The following is a 21,568-nucleotide window of genomic DNA, read 5'->3' as shown; positions in this document are numbered from 1 at the left end:
AAGTTATGTTGATTCATTTGGAACATAAGGTGGGACGAGTGAGGCTCCTTTCTGAATCAATGCATGGGACCCATTCTATGGTCATTTTAATGCAGATGCTAGAGATTGTCTGTCTGTTATATTGCACTTTAAATAAAGGGTTTTCTATGCAGTTAAATATAAGGTATTGTTACCCAGCACTTGTAAAATGGTGTTTCGTTCATTTTACATAGTTTGTATAAGAAAACTGCAGGAATGGCATCTTGTGGCAAAGATTAGCACTGTAACAAGTTGTGTTGTTCCTCATGTATTTTATTTGTTAACAAGTTTAGTTCTAAAAATGGAATGCAATGTAAATCTTTTGCTTATTGCTGCCCTCTACAGGTGCCAACCAAGAAACTGAAGAAATTTGAGAAGGAATATCTGGCGATGCGAGAGAGTCAGTTACAGCAGGAGGATCCAATAGAGCGATACAAGGTAACCTGCACTTACTTTACTTCCATTTGTCTGACACAGCAGCAGGCAGTTTAATTGCTATCATGCAGTGTGCTGTTATTACAGATTCATGTACAGAACCCATTCATCTCTGTATTTAACATATGCATGTATTTATACATTACTTAGCAGCAATGCTTTGGAAACATAGGTGCTACATTGCTCAAGTGCCTATGCCCAAGTCAGCCAGCCAATTAGCTATGAACAGTTTACTATTAAAGTGGCCATAAAGGGAAGATTCAAGATGTCAATTCGGCCCTTTCAGTTTATGTGCCCATGTATGGGTGACACAGATAGGCCTCCCTGCCTCATTTTTGGCTGAAAATTAGACAGGTTTGAAAATGCCAGTGAATGAGGAATGTATCAGCATGTTGTTACAATCCTCATCCATAGTCTCCAATGTATCGTCCAATGAGCCAGTAATTGGATCAGCATATTGCTGACCATATCAGGCCCAGATAATTGAAGGAAACAAGATTGTATTAATTTGTTTAGTGCAAGTAAGGTTTTTTTGCTCAGTTAGGGCTTCATGTCCCCTTTAAAGGATACCCCTCAACCAAAAAAATATTCCAAATCCTATTTTATCACATTAGTCAAGCAAAATTAACTTTAATTACACTGTATAAATTATTTGAATTTTGTTTCCTTTAGTCTGGGATGTCCTAATTATAGCAAGTAGGTAGGAGCCATTTTGCGGACACTGTTATTAAGACAAGCCTTGCAACATCTCGGAATCTTGTTTGTGCACCAGAATGGGGGACCCGATGTCCATCCCCATGCCCTGGCTACACAATTAAATGGTAAAGAAAAGAGGGGAATATGTGGAGCGCAGTGACATCTAGGAAGTAATTGTCTGTCCCGCCTCTATGCCTAAGACATAAAGGAGGGGCAGACAATATTTGATTGACAGTTTAGATTTTTAAATGTGTTTACAACAGCTATGAAAAAATAGAATTTGGATTCCATGTTTAATTTGAAAAGGGCTTTTATAATATAGTTTTTTTTATGTCTGGGTGACAGGTCCACTTTAAGGCTGTCCTTATATTTTAGTGTAGCACTGTAGCATAGGTATTTCTTTTTTTTTCTTTCTGCAGTTGAACATCTACAACTAAAGGCAGACACCAGCTTCTGATTTGGCCTTTCTCAGCATAACTGGCAGCTGGTCAGGTCTTGTTTGTGACTAAATGATAGCCTTTCTGAATGTTAACTGATCATGGCTGGTTATACTTTGTGCTGAGCAGAAAATCTGTTTGGCTGAGGATCAAACATAGATCCAGTAATCCATTTTGTACAGGCAGCTGCGCCGCTGGCATCAGATTATTAGTCCAGGGGCTGAATGTTTGGACCATTGGGTGACCACATGAGGTATCACTTATTTGCAAACCTGCCCAAACTAGCAACACTTAATATGTATATATGTATGCATCTGGAGAATACTGCGTAAGAACTTGTGTAAGAACTGCGTGAGAAGCTGTGGATCTTTGTATCATCTTCATCTTTCAGGCCATGACATAGTGTATCTGTAAATCACTACTGAACTGTTTCTTCAGACTATTACACTTATTACAATCATTTACCATAGCAATCACAAGTGTACCGTATTTGCAGCTGAATAATTCCAGAGAGATGTTGGGTTGACATCTCCAGTATATAAAGAGGTTTTAAGGAAAGGCTTGTGTTCCTTTTTTCCAGTTTGTCATTGTAAACGAAAATCTCCCACTTTTTGCTCTGTGATTTGGGACCTCAATAGACCTTTGTCTATACTGACATGCTCCAGGCCACAGCGGAGAAACCACTACACAGTCTGACAGAATGAGGGACACCTCCAGTTTTGAATAATGAACTGTTAAATGGTCCCCTTACTGACTGCTAGGCAGCCATCTTAAATTTCTAGCTCATTCAAACGCAGAGACAGGTTAAAGGTTGCATGCTCACCAACATCAGAATGAATAACTGCACATAGAAATGAAGTCCTGGCAGTGGTGCAGGTGAGTGGGGCCTTATTCTGTGGTTTTATGGTGGCTGCCATTTCTTTCCAAGAATCATGTACTTTAAAATCACATTCTGAACCACTGGTAAAAGATATATTTTAGTTTCTGAGTACAAAATAAAGAGAATTATTGTTGGACTTATATTTGTATGTGTTCCACAAACTGTCACCTGTAGGGTTATTTATCTCCCTGCATTGTTTGCTTCTAATATAATGTTGCTGTGATATGTCATTTCAGATATTCCACATACAAAAATGTAAAATGTAATTACTGTTCGGTTTGTTGCCACTGTTCTAATGCTACCACTATATGGAGTTCAGTTTGCATGCAACCCATCACTTCTTATTGCAGACTTGTGTAGTGCTTACATGAGCTGCCAAGAGAAGTAACCAATTCATTCAATAATTAGACTTCACGCTTCCAAGAGAAAATGATTGCCATATAAGCACAAGGGCATTTGAAATAAGCAATTCCTGTTCTCAAGGCTGTTGTTACATTTAGATGTGCCAGTGTTACTATGCCAACTGCCAGTTGTTCCAGCAGATAAATAATAAGTGCTTGCTCAGTTCAGCTGGATACTAACAAGCCATATACATTACCCTTAATCTGTTATTTCTAAAGCCGCATGCAAGGCCTGTGGCCAATGCTCATTTCTGGTAGCCAGGTAGCAAGCTCTCTTAACAAGTCAACAAAGGCCCAGCCCCTTTCACAACAGACTTTTGAATATTTATCAAGGGTCGAATTTCGAATTCAACTCCTTTACATTTAAATATACTCGAAATTCAACTGGGGGGTTATGTATTAAAAAATTCTAAAACTCTGAAGAATTTTACCGACTCAAAAACTCGAATCGAATTCGAATCAAATTCAACTAAACTCGATTTGAGTTTTTTCTCTCTGAAAAAAACCTTGAATGTCAGGAAGGCTACTAACATGTCTAAATTGGTCCCTGGATGTTTCCTGTTGAGTTAAGGTGGCCATACACTGAGAGATCCGCTCGTTTGGCGACATCGCCAAATGAGCGGATCTCTCCCTGGTATGCCCACCTTGAGGTGGGCAATATCGGGCTGATCCGATCGTGGGCCCTAGGGCCCAACGATCGGATCCTAACGCATGGGAAACGGGGGTCGGATCGCGGGACCGCATCAACGAACAGATGCGGCCGCGATCCGACGGGATTTTTCGTCCCATCCGATCGAGATCTGGCCGACTTTTGCCCAGATCTCGATCGGTGAAGCAGTCAGGGGGCCCCATACACGGGCCAATAAACTGCCGACACGGTCTGTCGGCAGCTTTTATCGGCCCATGTATGGCCACCTTTAAACATGAACTCAGCAGGTTTTAGTTGGCGAATAGCAAATTCCAGTTCTTAAAGAGTATGATTAATCTCGGAATTTTAATTCAAGTTTGAGTTAAAAGTTGAATCGAGTTTGAATAATTCACAATTCGAATTTGAGAGTTTTGACCATAAAAAAATATTAAAATTTGAATTCGGATTTTCAATTCGACCCTTAATAAATCTGCCCCTTTGTGTATTGTGAGGGTGCTAAATGTGCACATATTTCCTATTTTTCTTCTTCCATGAATTATTGTATATGTTTAGTTCCTGCTCACTCCTGCCCTTCTTTCTTCAAGGAGCAATGGCTCATGTTGTTTGTCCCCACAGAGATCAGTAGATCTATGGGTGAGGGATAAAAACACTCAAATTAGCTACCGCATTCACTTGTATAGCTTGCAAACACAATCACACTTGCTTTTTAAGTGACTAAATGTAATGATAATAATAACAATAATAATGAGCCTTTAGGTGTGAGTCCAGGCAGTTGTTTGCGGCCTTCTTAGTCCTTGTTTACTGCCCACCCTTCTCATTGTTCTCTCCGTTTAACACCATATTCTCTGTATTTATTCTCTCTACCTATTTAGGTTTAACTGGGTTTTTGTTTTGTACTTGGATCCCCCATAAAGCTTCATATATATTGTGTTTTAAGACTGTGCCGTTGATTTATGTGATTGATAACAGCAGACGGAATCCAGGGTTCAGTTTCAAGCCGTATTGACTGGAAGGTGATTCTTATAAACAAAACAAGACAAGTTGTGTAACGTTCTTCTGGTCAAACAAATGTTGGCTGTTCCCACATCAGAAGTTCCACTGTTCAGCTAAACAAGCTTCTATGTTTTTACATATAAAATGTATGGTCGTTGGGAGCACTGTATATCAGAGTCTATAGTGGGGATTCTTTTACCTCAGCAAAAGAATCAGTATGGCAGCTCAAATACGTAAGTACTATCGGCACAAGTTCTCTGGTAGGAAGTGTTCTGCACAAATAGAATTCTGTTCTACACAATAGAAATGATTCATACACTAGTGCCCATGTAACATTCCTGCTGGCCTTACCTTCCTTATTGAAAGCTGCCTAAACAAGAGGCTGGGTAGCAGGGAGTGGACTCATTTGCACCCTCCTGTGTTATCTTCCCAAGCACTACTTGGTTCCTCTCTAATCTGCCAGTACAGAAGAAGAAAGTAGTAGTAGCAGCAGCAGCCACCTCCCTGTGTCTACTTCTAGAGAAAACTCTCCGACACACACAGCCTGTGCTACTTTCATGCTAAAACTGATCCCTGTGTCACACTGCTGGGAGGTAAGTCCTGTGCTTCTTATCAGTGCTCCAATATTCCACTTGCTTCCACTGCAGCCTGTGTGAGAGATATGGAAGTGGCCTGTGCTTGGCGTTGTGTGTAGCTCTAACACACACTTGTTAATAAGAGCCTGTGCTTTGCTCATTTGTATTATTGGCTCAGTGTTGTGAACAAGCGACATATGTATTACTGCTGCATTACCAGTTCAGTAAAGAGAGGCACTAGGAGGATCAGCGTAGAAAACTTTTCTTTTAGAGTAACATAAGCCTACCTATACCATCACAGGGTGATGTCACAATGGGTTGTAAAAAAAAAAGGGATTTTTCCTTCCCACTAGCTGAGAGGACAGTGACACTGTCTGCTGCTTCCTTTCGGCAGTGAAAGGGTGTTTGATTGCAGTTTGATTAGCATGCAGGAGAGTAACTGGGACTAGTCTAACAGGTTCATTCAGAAGGCTGTTCCTCTACCCTGGAGGTGTTAATAGGTGTGAATAAGGTGAGGCAGCAGTTTCCATGTGAAGCAGCTTCTCGTCTCCCATGTTTCTGTGTTACCCCTGTACACCCTGTCTTATGCTCACTGGGGGTTTTCCTATGTGGGACCTGTAGCTTCACTTAAACCACTTGCTTTCTGCTCTTCTGTACTAGCAATTTGCAATAGACACTATTTTATTTATGTATATCCTGTGTAAGGCTTTAAATATGATGTGAAGTGAATGTAACAGTCAGTATCAGAGCGTCCTCCCTCTCTCTCTGCAACAAATGAGGCATCTTGAGCTTTGCATGTGGTTATTTATTGTCCTCGTAAGGATTCCACTATATACTTAGCTTCTTTTCACCATCATCCCATTTCATATGATGCACCAAATACTGAGTGTTTCAGAAGTGCCAGTATGAGGCCAGCTTGTTATTATGAGGCAGGGGCAGAACATTACAGCACTTCTTGTAAACACGGAGCATTATCAGTTCTTGCAGCAGCAGCACAATTTGTGTTTCCTGAAAAGGAGCTCAGGAAACCATGTCACCTCCGTGTTATACAGTAACTTACTGCTGCATCTCCAGCCCCAAGTAACACACTGACAACCCAGAGATACCTGTGAGAACTCTCTACTGCCCTGTCGAGAGGTTTCAGCTGTCAGACCTGTTACCATTACAAGGTAGGCAGTGTTCTCATGTATTTCCATGGATCTCATGCATTTCCCATGGCCTCCAGCTGAAATACACAAACAGCTGTCCTTATGGACGGGACTAGCAATCCCTGTGCTGTCACCATAAACTGGAATCCTGTTTAGTAACTAGTAATACTAGTATGTTCCTTATACAGACATAAATAAACCTAATGGTGAGAGTCGGGGGAGAGCAATACAGCACCATGACTGTGTATAATACTGGCATTTACAGATAACCCACTGTCACATCCCACACTGACTATAAAGGAAAACCCTTCAGCCACCACAAATATCTGCTTAGTGTTTAGTTATCCTAACGTGCAATAAGGAAAGGCACACCGAGGGCAGGTTAAAGGGGAACAGCCCTGAGCTTTATTGCATGAATACTCATGGAAATGGAGTGAGCTTATATCCCATCCCAGGGTAAAATGAATGGGGCAGTTAAATACTGACGTTTTCTATTTATTAATTGCAAGCTTGCAAATCCTTGTACTTCAAGCACATGAAAACATTCATCAGAGTGGCACACACAAAAGGAATATTAGCAATACAGGTAGGGGACCTGTTATCAAGAATTTTCAGGACCTGGGGGCCTTTCTGTAATTTGGATTGTCATGCTTTAATTCTACTAGAAAATCATGTTAACATTAAATAAACCCAATAGGCTGCTTTTGGTTCCAATAAGGATTAATTACATATTGGTTGGGATCAAGTACAAGCTACTGTTTTATTATTACAAAGAAAAGGGAAATTTTGATTATTTTAATAAAATGGAGTCTTACAGAGATGGCCTTTCAGTAATTCAGAGCTTTCTGGATAACAGGTTTCCAGATAACCGATATGGAAACAAACAAATAGTGCTGGACAATCTGTAAATCCACAGATAAGCCAATAAAAAAAAATAATTAAAAATTGAAAACATTTTTATTGAACAGCCATCTGAAAAAGCCTTACGCGTTTCGTGTCCATCTAACACTTAATGATAGGCACCAAGAAATCCACAAATAAGACATTGATGTTGAGCAGTGCACTCCGCAGGTGTCCCAGGCTTATAGAATATTTAGCACATTGTGAGTTCATCATGGATTGTGCTGGGAATATTCATCATTATAAGGCTGCCTTTCTCAAAAGTACAGCAGCAAACTGCATGGAGTGTTTATAATAGATTGTAAGCTCTGTGGGGCAAGGACCTCCTTCATCTTATCTCTTAGTACTTGAATGTACTTGTACTTTTGTATTTTTATTCTTTTATTGTATTGTCCTCTTTATTCTGTGTATTGTTTGACTGTAAATTGCTATACACACACACACACACACACACACACACACACACACACACACACACACACACACACACACACACACACACACACACACACACACACACACACACACACACACACACACACACACACACACACACACACACACACACACACACACACACACACACACACACACACACACACACACACACACACACACCCCCCCCCCCCCCCCCTAATGAGTACACACATCCCATTGTATTTCAGGTACCTGCAAAAGTACCTAAATCATGTTGGCAGTGTTAGTAGGAATGTAGCTGGGAAAGGCTGTGTGTTGCATTTAGTTGGTGACAGCAGCAGTGCTTCCAGTGAGATGTCCGTTATTAGCAGATGTTGGGTGGGAAGCTGCTGCTTAATGTGCTTCATGTCTGTATCTTAGGGAAGTCCCCCAGATGTTCTGTGCTACTTGTTGCTTGTCAGATATTCCAGTGATGTTGCAGAGGGAGACTTTGCAGCCTGACGTCATGTCTCTTTGCTCTGCAAATTGTCCATTGAGCAAGTTCTGTAGTGCCGCCATTCTCTACTCTGCATCGTGCTACCTTCAGCTCTATGTTGTGCTCACTGTATAACTTGCCATATGTATAACCACTCCTTTGTGTCCTTCTTCAGAGAGAGAACAGGAGACTGCAGGAAACCAGCATGAGACTAGAACAGGAGAATGACGACCTTGCACATGAATTGGTTACCAGCAAGATTGCCCTGCGCAATGACTTGGATCAGGTAAGATCAATGTTCTACCAACATGCCCTCATACTGCACATTTGTAAGAAGCAACTTCTCGAAAAAATAGCTTTTCATCCTGTCAAGATTAGTCACAGATCAGCCATATGTTAAATGCTAGTGGCCTGGGGATTTGGGCTTAGTACGGAGGAATACACAAAGGGGGGTTCCTCCAGCTACTGTGACTTGAGTTTATCATTCCTTGCTACCTTTAGCAACCCATCATATCAGATCATGTCTACTGAGTGGGATTGGCATGTGTCAGTTTATATGTGTTCCCTAAGCTGTGGGCACATACCTAAGGTTTTGGGTATCCCTATCAGATCCTGTGTTAACCCTCTGTTCTCCTTTAGGCCGAAGACAAAGCAGAGGTGCTAAACAAAGAGCTCCTTCTTACCAAGCAGAGACTTGTGGAGGCAGAGGAGGAAAAGCGCAAACAAGAAGAGGAAACCGCTCAGGTAATTAAATGAATGCTCATGCTCTGTTCTATCATCCCCCTGGCAGCCAAGTTCAACATATAAATACCAAGAAGTTGTCCAAGCTTGTATAATGGCCCCTCCCCTACCCACCAAGTGTCCATCTTTATCATTCCATTTGTGACATTATTCCATATACAATGAAAAAGGAAATGAATTGCAATCTGTCCTTATTCCTCTGGCCAAACTGAATAGTTAAAGGAAACCGTTTATCTAAGCTAACGTGACACTGTTGTGACCCTTCTATCTTCCCCAGCTGAAGGAAATTTTCCGGAAACAACTGGAGAAAGCTGAGCAAGAAATCAAGAAGACCACAGCTATCATAGCCGAGTACAAACAGGTAAAACAGCCTTATATTAGTAACTGGCTTTTCGTTACTTACACCCCTTTCCCAAATGTAGGGAAATGTTATCGCAATTTCTTCAGAAACTCTTCCTGCAAGGTCACCAAACGAGATGATCTTTCCCTCAATATGTCCATCTAAGGTGGGTGATATGGGTCTTAAGCTGATCCTTGGCCCTAGGGTCGAAAGATTGTATTGGAACTGCGGGAATAGGAGCCATTGGAGTGAGGACCTCATCAACTAACAGATACGTTTCTCAATCCAACAGGAAAATCAAACCTGCCCAATCAACCTCTGGCTGATATCGGGCCAGGTATCAGTTGGGTGTGTCTGTAAGAGCACGTTATACAAGGGCAGATAAGCTGCCAAACTGCCATTTTAAACCTGCCAGTGTATACCTTTAGTCCTTTCTCCCAAAATGCATTTTGTTTTTTCTTGCCTCACTTGCCTTTATTGGCAAATTCTACATGTGCTCCTACAATGTTTCAGAAGTCAGAGCCAGGAGAGCAGAGAATTTAAACTGACAGATTCAATTACTATATATTGGAGAGTAGCTCAATATGACATTTTTCTACCACAAAACTGTCACATTAAAAACTATTTAGTGTAGGATTTGTTCACAAAATATTCAAGGCTCTTAAGACTTCTGTGAAGCAATGAATCGGCCACTGCCTAAAAGCTGGAAATAGAAGGGGACTCTGATATAATCTTTTTGGTTTTTTTTGGTGTGAGTATAGAGTTTATGGTTAAAATCATTACTTTTTCTTCTGTCTTCTGCAGATATGTTCCCAGCTAAGCACTCGTCTAGAGAAGCAGCAAACTGCAAACAGAGAGGAGCTGGAAATGATTAAGGTGAGAATAACTGGTAGCAATATGAACCCCCCAAGATTATAGAGCCAATAACACTATCACATGGAAAGGTTTCATTTGCAGTCATAGATCTGTTTTTCCATGGTATTCTAAACAGCTGATCTGTTAATAAAATGCAGGTTAATTAGGTTTTTGTGTAGAAGCACAATGAGAGCTAATTGAAACACTATATACTATAATAACATTAACGTAAGGGAAAACTCACCCTTTAAGGATAAGGGCAGATTCAGGGAGATTAGTCGCCCCGGTGACAAATCTCCTTCTTTGGGGTGACAATCTCCCCAAACTGCCTTCTCCTACCTTCCCACTGGCTATAATGAAAAATCGACGCTTAATTTTCCGAAGTCGCCTCACGAGGAACTTTTGGAAAACGAAGTGCCGCGAGTGCCACCCCGCATGCGATTTTTCATAGATATATCTTTAATGTTCCAGTAAATGTTACATGTTTACTATGTAAGGATTTAATAGAGTAACAATAATTTGTTTTAGGCCAAAGTAATGTCCTGCAGTCACTGCAGTGAGATCTTCAGCAAGGAAGAGGCATTAAAAATGAGTGGAGAGAAGACAGGAGATGGAGCAGATGACGAGAAAGACTCCATTAAGAAGCACCTTCGTGAGATGGAGCTGGAGTTGGCACAGACCAAATTACAACTTGTGGAGGCTAAATGCAAAATACAGGTAATGGCAAAGACATTCATAATTGAACCTAGTGTTGTGTGGGCACATATACACTTCTTCCAGAAAAATATCAACAACTACATCTAAATCACACACAGCGAAGAGGAACGTGTGCAGTAACCAATTGCAAACCAGCTATAATCAGTGAACAACAAGTTTGACAATTAAAGCAACTATTGGATTGGCTGTTCTGGGTTACTGCACTGGTGTGTATTTGCCCATTGTAAGATGTGCTGGACCTCAATGGTTTCTAATGAAAGTAGATGATTGTACTTGAGGCTCCATACTCACTTGTAACACCAAAAAATTTAAGTAATGTGTATTTGCTTCAGAAACACTACTATAGTTTATATAAACAAGCTACTGTGTAGCCATGGGGGCAGCCATTCAAAGCTGAAAAAGGAGAAAAGGATACATAGCAGTTAACAGATACGCTCTGTAGTATACAATGGTCAAGTTTCTGTTATCTACTGTGTATCCTGTGTTTGAATGGCTGCCCATGTTTCTAAAACCAACACCCCAGTTTTACAAGAGGAGGGCAACACTACATTATATTCCTTTAAAACACTTTCATTTGTTGGTGTTACTGTTCCTTTAACCATCTGAAAGAATAGGTAAAAGTTCAGACTTCTCTCTTCTTCTTCTCTGGGTTGTGAACCTGCATAGTGATTCTGTATGTGTTTCCATGCACAGCGACCTTTGCAGTCTTATAATCATCTACCCAGGGTGCCTCATTCATTACAGTTCAGCACTTGCTCATGTATAGCAGGAATTCTCTATTGTCAGGGCAAAAAACCACTGGCAGCCAGATAGACCACACAAAGGTCAAGTACCAAAAACTAGCTAAGCTTGTACAGCAACACTTTGCAAGCCGACAGCCATATGCACAGGCTCATTTACAAATACTGTGTATATTTGCACCTGGGCAGTACCACATCAACCAATCAGTTATTAGCTTTGCTCAGCCAGCTGCAGATAAAACAATGAAAGCAAAAAGCTGGTTACCGTGGGTTATGGCTCAGATGCAAATTTTCTCAGTGCTGATAAATGAATCTGACTGTTAAGCATTCTTATGATGGTCCAGCGGTATAACAACTTACATAGAAGTGAAATAGGGACATGGTGATATTCTGTATAGACTGTGTTGTTAGTTGGACAGTTGTCATTTCAAGTCTAATCTGTATGTTTCTCTGCCTTTAGGAGCTGGAACATCAGCGAGGTGCTCTGCTCAGCGAGATCCAAGCTGCCAAAAACTCCTGGTTTAGTAAAACTCTGAACTCTATTAAAACTGCCACAGGGACCCAGCCTACGAGTGCCCCGTCCCAGCAGGGATCCCAGGCCTCCAGCCCAGTCCTGCCGGCAGCTAAGGAGAGCACATAGCACAAGCCAGAGACCTGAACTATTGCACAAGTGACCAAACAGAGAGCAGAGACTGCGGGAGAACCAATCACCGCTTCCCTCAAGAGACGCAGCAGGCGCTGGCATTAAACAACCTTGCAAGGTCGTGACGTCACTTTAGGGGAAACCTTGTTTTGCAGAGCTGCCACTTTTACACTTTATTTCTTAAAAATGTGTATTATTTTAATATAAGAGAGCTTTGTGTGACTCCAGGTTGCAGGAAAATACACAGCTTGTTCATGGGAAATTGTTTCATGTGTGTGTGTTTTGTAAGTATAAATCTATTGAAGTAACTATAAAAATGTTTATAGAAATCCATATTTACATACTGAAAGTTTTAACATATTGCTGCCTATGAAAATGCAAAAAGTTTTTATTTCTACCTTTTATTTACCCACCGTGAGGGCCCACTCCATGCCTTCACCCGTTCCATCACTAGCACATGCTGTCTAAGCCTTCATACTGATTCTCAGTTATTTATAAACAAAATAAATCTTAATACTATTCAGTGTCAGTCCTTTATTATTTCATGCTCACGCCGGAGCTGCTGGAATGGGATTTTCAGCAGTGGGTCCAATAGAAAGCCATTCCCATGTTCCTGCAAGTACGACGCACAACATAAGGAAATGTCTTGCGTTGTGGTGTAGACGTCTTCTGCAGGCACATTTGTATTTTAACTGTACCGCTAGGAATGTAACTTTTAGGTTATTTTTGCTGTCAGGGCACAATACAGTTATTACTAGTAAGGAAAAGAAATCTCTATTGTTCAAAACAGGAAGCACTGACAGACAAATCTAGTGATGAGAAAGGGCCTGAGAATCCCCAGAAATTCAAGTTTGTTTAGTAGGAAATCAAAACCAAATACCAAGAGTCCTTGTATAAGAGTATCTTTCTCCAATGAACCCATTCACTAAGCCATGTATAAATATACTGTATATTACATGCAGTATAAAAATGTGTGCAAAGGCACATGTCCCATAAACTTCAGCATCGCAAATCCAGGTAAGACAAGAGGTAAGTCTGTGAACTTAAGAGTCTTAAAAAGCAAAAATTGCAGCTCCATAAATACGTATCAAGTAGCCATTCTCAAGCTACTTCTACACCTGAAAATATATTATAGAATTTGTAAACTACAGGAATCAGAATCCAGGGCATTGCTGTTACTTGTTCACTTTTACTAAAAGGCAGTGAGTCTTTATAGAATAGGACATAAATGAAAATGGGGAGCCTTAAAGGTAATGTAAAGTTTCTTGGAGCACTTTTCACCATTTCCCTAAATTTCAAGATATTAGCAGTTTATACATAGCTGAACCACCTCCAGGTCATTTTTAAATTGGGAAAGTCTAGTGATGTTGCTCTGCTTAGAACTGACCTTAGAAACTACAGATGACTCTTATCCACTCCCTAACTTCATTCTCTAACCAGAGCAATATTACAAGATGTTTTTTCTCAACGACTTCTTTCTCTTCTAATTGTAGACAAGACGAGGAACTGAACATAGTTGGCTCTGTTGTGTAAAAACAGCTAATTATTTGAAAAAAAAAAAAATATTGCAAAAGAGCAATATCAGGGTTATATTGCACCAATGGCTTTTACTGTACCAGTATGGGATCCCTTATCCAGCAAGCTCAAAGTTACAAGAAGGCCATCTCCTATAGACTCAATTTTAATCAAGTTCATTTAAAAAAATAATTAATTTTTTTCTCTGTAATAATAAAACAGTACTCTCTCTTAAATAAGATACAATTAATCCTTGTTGGAGGAAAACAATCCTATTGGGTTTAAATGATCTAGTAGATTAAAGGTATGTTGATCCAAATTACAGAAAGATCCCTTGATCTGGAAAACCCCAGGTCCAGAGCACTCTGGATAACAGGTCCCATACCTGTACTTCTAGTAGCCTGACTTCTAGTTGCAACATACAGTAACCAGTAGGTATGAAGTATAGAGCCATTATGTGGGAATCATTAGGCAGCGCTTTTCTACTCCATTATTTACTGCTAATGATTTATAAAGCAGCACTAAATAGTTTCTGTGGAGGAATAACAATTGAAGTGCTCTATGTCTGGAAGCAGCAAGACTCTCCGGTCCTTATGAAAGTCGTGTTACTGGTGATCAGTCTTCACTGGATCCAGTAGACGGAGGGATCACCTGAATGTGATATTGTTTGAGATCCTCAGCAGACACCATGTCGGGTGCATTGCTCATAAGATCACGTCCCCGGAATGACTTTGGAAAGGCAATGACGTCACGAATGCTTGGTGCTCCGACAAGAATTGCAATGAGACGATCGAGTCCTGTAAGGTAAATACACAAGTATACGTCATTCCAGAGTAAATGTGTTTTAGAAATATGTATAGTTAAAAATTCACATTTCATGAGAATGAGTTGTACCTAATGCATGATCCAGCCAATGAAATGTATAATCACACATTACAGTGTAAAATAAAGTCTGATTCACTGTAGTAATCACAAGACTTTTAAATGGGCAGAATACAAAGATCCCCAAACCACACTGAGGTCCCAAACAGGACTTACCTCACCTATGGCAGAACATAGTCTGAATAAACCTTTTTAAATGATTATTACAATAATGTCACTTCCAATAAGGCTTTGATTTCCATCGACTTTATAGAGGCCGAACCTTGTCTAGCTCTGCTTCTATAAATCCAGAATTAAAAACATTCTTATCAGACCTATAAGCCCATATAAATATCCCATACGTTAAAGTACTGCCTATTAGTGAAAGCTCTAACACTGAACACTCACAAAAGCCTTATTGGAAAATCCATAAGCTCCAAGCTTTTAGTATGATGTAGACATAGATATTCTGAGACAATTTGCCATTGGTCTTTTTTTCTTCTTCATATTGCAATCTGGTCACCAGGAGAATTTTCTTTTCAATAAACAACAATAGCTGAAGTGCCTTTGTACACCTTTGTATTATTATACTATTATTTTCTTTTTCTCTTTTTTGTTTCTTCAATTGTTTCATTTACTAATTGCATGATACAACACTTACACGTGGAGCTCTCTTTGTATGATATACTTTCTTTGGGACTTACCACTCCACAATATGACATTTTCTTTTGTAATAATAAATTGCTATAAATAAAAATGATGTTAAAGGTGAACAACCTAAAAGAAACCCAGATAACTAATGCAGATGTGAAAAGCGCTGGCAGATTAGATGCTGAAAAGGGAGAGGAAGGAGGAGGAGGAGTACACACAAGCCTCTCAATCTCTCCCTCGGCAATTACTATTAATATTGCCCTGTTTCCATATATTCTTATCTTCAAAATCGCTGAAAAAGGAGAAAAGTTGAAACTCATGTCGACAAGAAAGCATAAGGAATCAGAATTAGATTGGAGAATCTGAGTGCTGGGTGCTACAATTTCCTTACACATCCCAGAGAAGCAACGAGCAGTGTATGAATCTATCACAACTCCCAATGGCTCTGTTTGACAGGATCTCACATCTCTTGTCAAATTCACTGTCCTTTCCAAGTTGTCTCCTATACACCCAGGTTAAATGATCCCCATCTTTCACAGACAGGAGAGAGGAGACAGGAGAATGCAATTGGACAGGAGGGGAAGTGGAATCGTATCCAGACTGGAGGTGACATTAACCCAGTGCTACAAACTGACACATATGCAGAGAAACCCTTCCCACTTACCAACCTCTCCTACATTTGTGTGTAATAATGCATGCCCTGCCCCAGTCCCATGTTAAATACATGCCTCTCCCAAATTCTACTGTAAATACTTAACCTCCTCACATTACAATATAATCCAAGTGTACAATACACCCTTCCTTATTCCAATGTAGATAAGAACAAATCCTCCCACATTCTGCTGTATAACACAAAATACTCACCCTTCACATCGTACAATGTAAAAACACACACACTCCCAGTTTCCAGTATAAAACACACAGGTCTGGACTGGGAGTCAAAATAGGCCTTGGCATTTTAAGTGCACATTGGCCTGAAACAGTCCCCTCCAGCCCACTAAATAGTGAATGTCTATAGCATCTTACAGCAGCCCCTCTGGCATTTGCCAGAACCAACCGGGCCTGTCCACGTGTGACTTCCTGCATTGTGTACATTTAAAGGAACAGTAACACCAAAAGCTACAAGTCTATCAAAGTAAATAAAATATAGTGTACTATTGCCCTCCACTGGTAAAATGGATATCTTTGCTTCAGAAACACTACTATAGTTCATAGCAATGGAGGCAGCCCTTCAAGCTGGAAAAAGGCTCAGGTTACGTAGAAGATAACAGATAAAAACACAATTGTATTGTACATTGCTTATCTGTTATGTTCTGTATAACCTGTGCCTTCTCTCTTTTCTTCCAGCTTGATGGCTGCCCCCAAGGTTACACAGCAGTCTATTTATATGAACAATCAGTCTTTTGGAAGCAAACACTTACTTTAATACACTTTCATTTTTGGTATTACTGTTCCTTTAAGACACAAAAGTGACTTTAATAATCCCTTTATCAATATTTTATATGGATGGGAATCATATTGTGCTTACAGAAACTTCGGATATTAGGGCTTTCTGTGCACTGCTGGAGCGGTCTATCTATTTGCAATGAGGGTTATAAAGGTTATTACCAAACAGATGAGTGTGAGTAGATCCTACTTGCCACATAAGTTAAACAGCTTCTGTAAAACATGTGAATTCATAGGGTAGCACCTACCTAAAGCAATGCCTCCATGTGGGGGTGCCCCGGATTCCAGGGCCTCCAGCAGGTGAGAAAGAAGAGACACATCTTCCTAAACCAGAAAGACAGAAACTCTTAGGAGCATATTTTTCCTACAGTGAAAAGAGAGTTTTACAAAACTATTCTCCTACTTTAGCAGGGTTCACAGGGGCTGCAGTATTTATTTTTTCTTTGTAAAACACTGGACTTTAAACATAGCAAAGAATGAATGGCTGTTACCTTTAATACATCCTTTAAGACCCAGCGCTGCAAATCTGAATTATGAATACGAATTGAACCGCCTCCAACTTCACTGCCATTCAGGACCAGGTCATAGTGTTGGCTTCGAACCTGTGAAAAAACCGAATCAGCCTCACTTACTGTAATCTGAACACTAGCACAAATCTGTTTCATACACTGCTGCACAAATGACTACAAAACACAAGTAGATCCAGCGTGATTGGTTCTCCAGCCAATACAGAACAAGCAAACTCAGTGGCCCCTTTAATGCGAGTGGAAATTCATCAACAAGCAACCAACCCTGCGTTGTTTTTAATAAAGGACAAATGTTGTCAATTTCACCCAGAGAGCACACAAAGTAACTTGTGTCTACAGCACTGTGCTGGAAATCACTGCATGTTTCAGCCAAACCAGCCTTCCTCAGGTGCATATATGTGGCAATAAACATTTAACCCTTATTCCCACCAAGTTTATAGGCAGGTGTAAAAGCTATAATAAATCAAATGGAGCATTGCCATCTAGTGGCCTACTCCAAAATAGCATCAAACTCAAATCATAGTTTATAAAAGTGGTAAATAAATAGTTGTCCTTATTACATGTAGAGGCTCTGCTATCCAGAGTCCTTGGAGTGTGGATTTTTCCAGATAAGCAGTCCTTCTGTAAATTTGGAACAGACACCTTAAGGCTAATACAGAACATTTAAAAAAAACCAATAGGATTGTTTTACACCACAACATAGATTAACGCAAGGTATTGTTTTATTATTAAAGAGAAAAAAAGAAATTGGTAAAAAATTAGAAATGTGTTTGTTTAAATAGAACTCAATGAGACATGGCATTACCGATGATTCTGGAGAGCAGCACTGAAGGATAGAGGAGTATAAAGAGCTTGTGAGGGAGGTACCTTTGCTGGATCTGTATGCAGAAGAGCGGTGTCCTCGGGATGAGGGGCAGTGAATGGGTGGTGTGCAGATTCCAGCTCCAACTCATTATCTTCTTTGGGAAGAAAGAGTGGGAAGTCTACAACCCACAGGAAATGATAAGCAGCGGGGTCCCGCAAAGCCACCCCACATTCTTCTAGCTGGGCGGCAGCATCCAGTCGCAGCTTACCCATAGCAGTACACTGCAGAGCATCATATGAAATAAACAAAATAGTTACACTGGGGGGTAAAAAATGCTAAAGCCATTAAAAATCGAAAAAATCAATGTATCTGACCCAACTGTCAAATGTTTTACTGCCTGATGAAACAGTATTATAGAACAGACAAAAGGTTTTCAGAGTAAGATGAGGTCTAGATCATGGGTCAGATATCTATGAAGACAAGGTGATTCTGCACTTCTTCCTTAGTAACTTACTGCTCGAACATGCTCCCCCGCTGCAAACAAGAGAATGTCCCCAGACTTGGCTTCCATAGCTTCTATAAGGCTTTCCTTCAGCTCCACACAGAGAAACTTCTCCAAAGGTGATTTCCAGCTGCCGTCTGCCCGCAGGATAACTGGCACCACTTCCTGTAGGTTAAAGCACACAATCAAATCCATCAATCTTTATAAAGAGTAGGTCGGGGTTTTCATTTTTGTTCTGGCAAATGTTAGTCTGATGGACTAAAGGTTTAAGGCCTACTGTCAACCTTTATGAGGGAACCTAGACAGGGGAAAGCACGGAATTAATGGGTAAGCTTAAAACTGGGACCATTTGCATAAGCTTCTAAAGGAATTCAATGGTATTTCAAGCAGTTATATACAGACTGATATTAGGCCATGGACTACACAGGCTACTATGCGGCTTTCTTAAAGGGGAACTATCACGAAAATAAAAATTAAAAATTAATATAAGATCACACTGAAATAAATTAAATCAATTAAATATTCTGCATTTTTTCTGATATAATCAAGTTTATCTTCACTATCTCTTGTCTTCATGCAGCAGTTGCGGGTCAGACAGTCAACTGACAGTTAGATCTTATAGGGGGCTTCCTTTCCTAGCAGATGTATTAGAGCTCATTCAAACTGATTCCAGTACAAACAAAATAACTGCCTTTTGCACAAATTCTGCATGTAGAGAGACACGGGGGTAAATTTATCAAAGAGTGAAGTTCCGCAGCTCACAATTCATTTCTATGGGATTTTGAAAGGCGTATTTATCAATGGATGAAAGTTCACCATTTTATAAATACGCCTTTAAAAATCCCATAGAAATGAATGGAAAGTGGCGGAATTTCACTCTAGTGGCGGAACTTCACTATTAACTTCACTCTTTGATAAATATACCCCATGATGTCTGGTGATTTTAGAGTGAGCTCTAATACATCTTCTAGGCAAAAGGAGCCCCCTATAAGACATATTGAATCTAACTGTCAATGAATATCTGACACCCAACTCCTCAATGAAGACAGAATGAAGAGAAACGGTACAGCATTTTTTATTGATTGTATTTAGAAAGTTCTTATTTCAGTATGATGAAGCTTATATTAAATTTTAATTTTTGCTACAGTTCCTCTTTAATTTGGACAGTAATGGCAGGTTGTGACTTCTCTATTGCATTAAGTTCATAACTTGAATATTCAAATAATGCAGCAGTATTTAGCCGACAGCTGAATAACTACTTCCTGCATTGCCTGGAATCCTTTAGCAGTTCAGGGGTGAATAGTGATGGGGACTGAGAGGGTAACTGCTTCACATGATGGTCTACACTTTCTCCAGGAATCTTGAAGGGTAGGGGGCAACTGTAACTATGTGTTACGCTGGAAAGAGAAAGTGGGTTTAAGAATAATAGTAATTAAGTCTGTTCGGGATAATTGCAGCTGGTTTAACCCATGCTAACAGAAGCCAAGTAGTGGCCTTTTTGGACTGACCGACCAGCCTTTCTTGTGATGAAACATATAGTAAGCTATAAATAGGCAATGATGTTTTAAAACTTTGGGCTTAACTTTTAGGCTTAGTGGAGTGGAAAGTTTGCACTGTACAAATGGAAATCGACTATTGGGTTTTGGTATAAAGAGCAGCCGACATCAGGGTTAAGAGCAAGTACGTTAAGTATGTTTATCTCTTACATAGAATTGTTTGTACTCAGTTTTTTTGTATTGTAACAATAAACATTTTATTTCCCATAGCAATCACCTGAGTTAATAAAGTTAAACATTATCCAGTCTTTACAGGGAGTAACAGGAGTTGTTGCTCACGCACCAGAAGTGAGTATTACAATAAAGCAACCCATGGAATACTTCTGCTAGCAATGCTGAAATTCTCTGAGAAGTGGATCCTCACTAAATTCAGTGCAAGAGGCCAGGGCAAGAGGCTTTTTAGATTAGAGTGTGAGCTTTCTAAAACAAAGAGGATATTGCCGGGGGTGGGGCATGTATTTATTCTCCCATGTAGTCACTTGTTTAAAAGGTGTGGTGTGTAGTGATTATGGCAGTTTTGTTTACAGGAACAAGTATACGTTACCTGGTTATACTGTTGCTTTACAAGCTCTTGCATGGAATCCAGCTCTTTCCTTTTAATGAATTTCTAGAACAGCACAAGACTTTGTTACAACAGGTCCCATTAAAAATCACATACACAGCGTCAATGCAGTAAACTGCAGCCATCTAATGTCTCATGCGGCATGTCTACTGTGTGGTTTTGTCGGCTGCAGATAAAGGTGATAATGGGGCAAATGTACAATTTGTCTGTAAATATTCTCAAGTGGTAAAACTTTGCAGTTCATTTTGCACCCTGGAATTATTCATTCTAGCATGGAAAATGATTACCCACATACTTTGTGCCCACGTGCCATTTGCATCAGGGAGTAAGGATTGAGAGAGATGGGGGGGGGGGGTAGTGCTGAAACTGCAGTTAGCTGTGTGACATGGGCCTAACTGGCTTGTAGGATTTTCTATATACAGTATGACAGTTTGTAGATAGATTTATGGAGTTGCAAGTTCTCTACAAGTTATATATAAGTTGTTCTTTAGAAAAGCTACATTTCACGACCAATAGGTTTTAAACAAAAGTCAATAGTGTCATCCATGCCTCCCAAAGTAAAATCCTTATAGTTCTTAAAAAAAATTCTAAATCTAAGAAGAGAAAAAACCTACATAAACATTTTACAGGGGCTGGGGGTTCCAAAATGACCCCTGTGGGACAGATTTCTCAGATAGCAAATCAGCCTTGCACACTGTGCTGCACTGCCATAGCCAATATCCTACATGTTCTTTCATAAGAAAAAAGTAAGCAAAAACCAAGTTGTTGGGTACCCCAGTGATTCTAGATGCTCATGTTCTAAGCCAAACTGGCACTTTTTTTCTTCTTCAAAAAACTGCCATATTATTCCAGTCCTGACCACTCTGAGTGTGCAGATAAATACAGCATTTTCTCATATTTCTGCACTTTGCATAATATAGCACCTATGTAGAAAAAGTGCAGGGGATACCTGGAATTTACAAAAAAATATGGCAGCATGGCAGAAAGTATACGGAGCAGGTGCACTATATTTTTTAAAGAGAAAAAGCACTAGCCCCAGGTAGGAGTAAGCAACTAGAATCACAACTGGGTGCTGAAAGTCTT

At 40.0% G+C, this 21,568-nt stretch overlaps 2 protein-coding genes across 9 annotated transcripts in view; one reads left to right on the top strand and one right to left on the bottom strand.

Moving 5' to 3' along the window:
• Positions 1–12,579, top strand: part of rabgap1l.L (RAB GTPase activating protein 1-like L homeolog) — a 158,301-nt gene extending 145,722 nt beyond the window's left edge. For 4 of the 7 annotated variants that reach the window (NM_001086011.1, XM_018256415.2, XM_041589127.1 and 1 more), the window contains 7 exon segments: positions 364–456; positions 8,200–8,310; positions 8,664–8,768; positions 9,043–9,126; positions 9,910–9,981; positions 10,489–10,677; positions 11,878–12,579. In NM_001086011.1, the coding sequence (NP_001079480.1) occupies positions 364–456; positions 8,200–8,310; positions 8,664–8,768; positions 9,043–9,126; positions 9,910–9,981; positions 10,489–10,677; positions 11,878–12,057 (834 nt within the window). In that variant the 3' untranslated portion in view covers positions 12,058–12,579. 7 annotated transcript variants of the gene reach the window in all.
• dars2.L (aspartyl-tRNA synthetase 2, mitochondrial L homeolog) overlaps positions 12,580–21,568 on the bottom strand; it is a 32,259-nt gene continuing 23,270 nt past the window's right edge. For both annotated transcript variants that reach the window (XM_018258469.2, XM_018258468.2), the window contains exons 13-18: positions 20,468–20,530; positions 18,380–18,532; positions 17,928–18,146; positions 17,025–17,135; positions 16,782–16,857; positions 12,580–14,372 (exon numbers count right to left, since the gene is read on the bottom strand). In XM_018258469.2, coding sequence (XP_018113958.1) covers positions 14,191–14,372; positions 16,782–16,857; positions 17,025–17,135; positions 17,928–18,146; positions 18,380–18,532; positions 20,468–20,530 — 804 coding nt within the window. In that variant the 3' untranslated portion in view covers positions 12,580–14,190. The remainder of the gene's footprint in view (positions 14,373–16,781; positions 16,858–17,024; positions 17,136–17,927; positions 18,147–18,379; positions 18,533–20,467; positions 20,531–21,568) is intronic.

Source organism: Xenopus laevis, chromosome 4L, assembly GCF_017654675.1.
Source record: "Xenopus laevis strain J_2021 chromosome 4L, Xenopus_laevis_v10.1, whole genome shotgun sequence".
In the NCBI taxonomy this organism is placed as follows: Eukaryota; Metazoa; Chordata; class Amphibia; order Anura; family Pipidae; genus Xenopus; species Xenopus laevis.
Note: the sequence above shows the minus strand (reverse complement) of the source record. Positions and strands in the feature narration are given on the sequence as shown.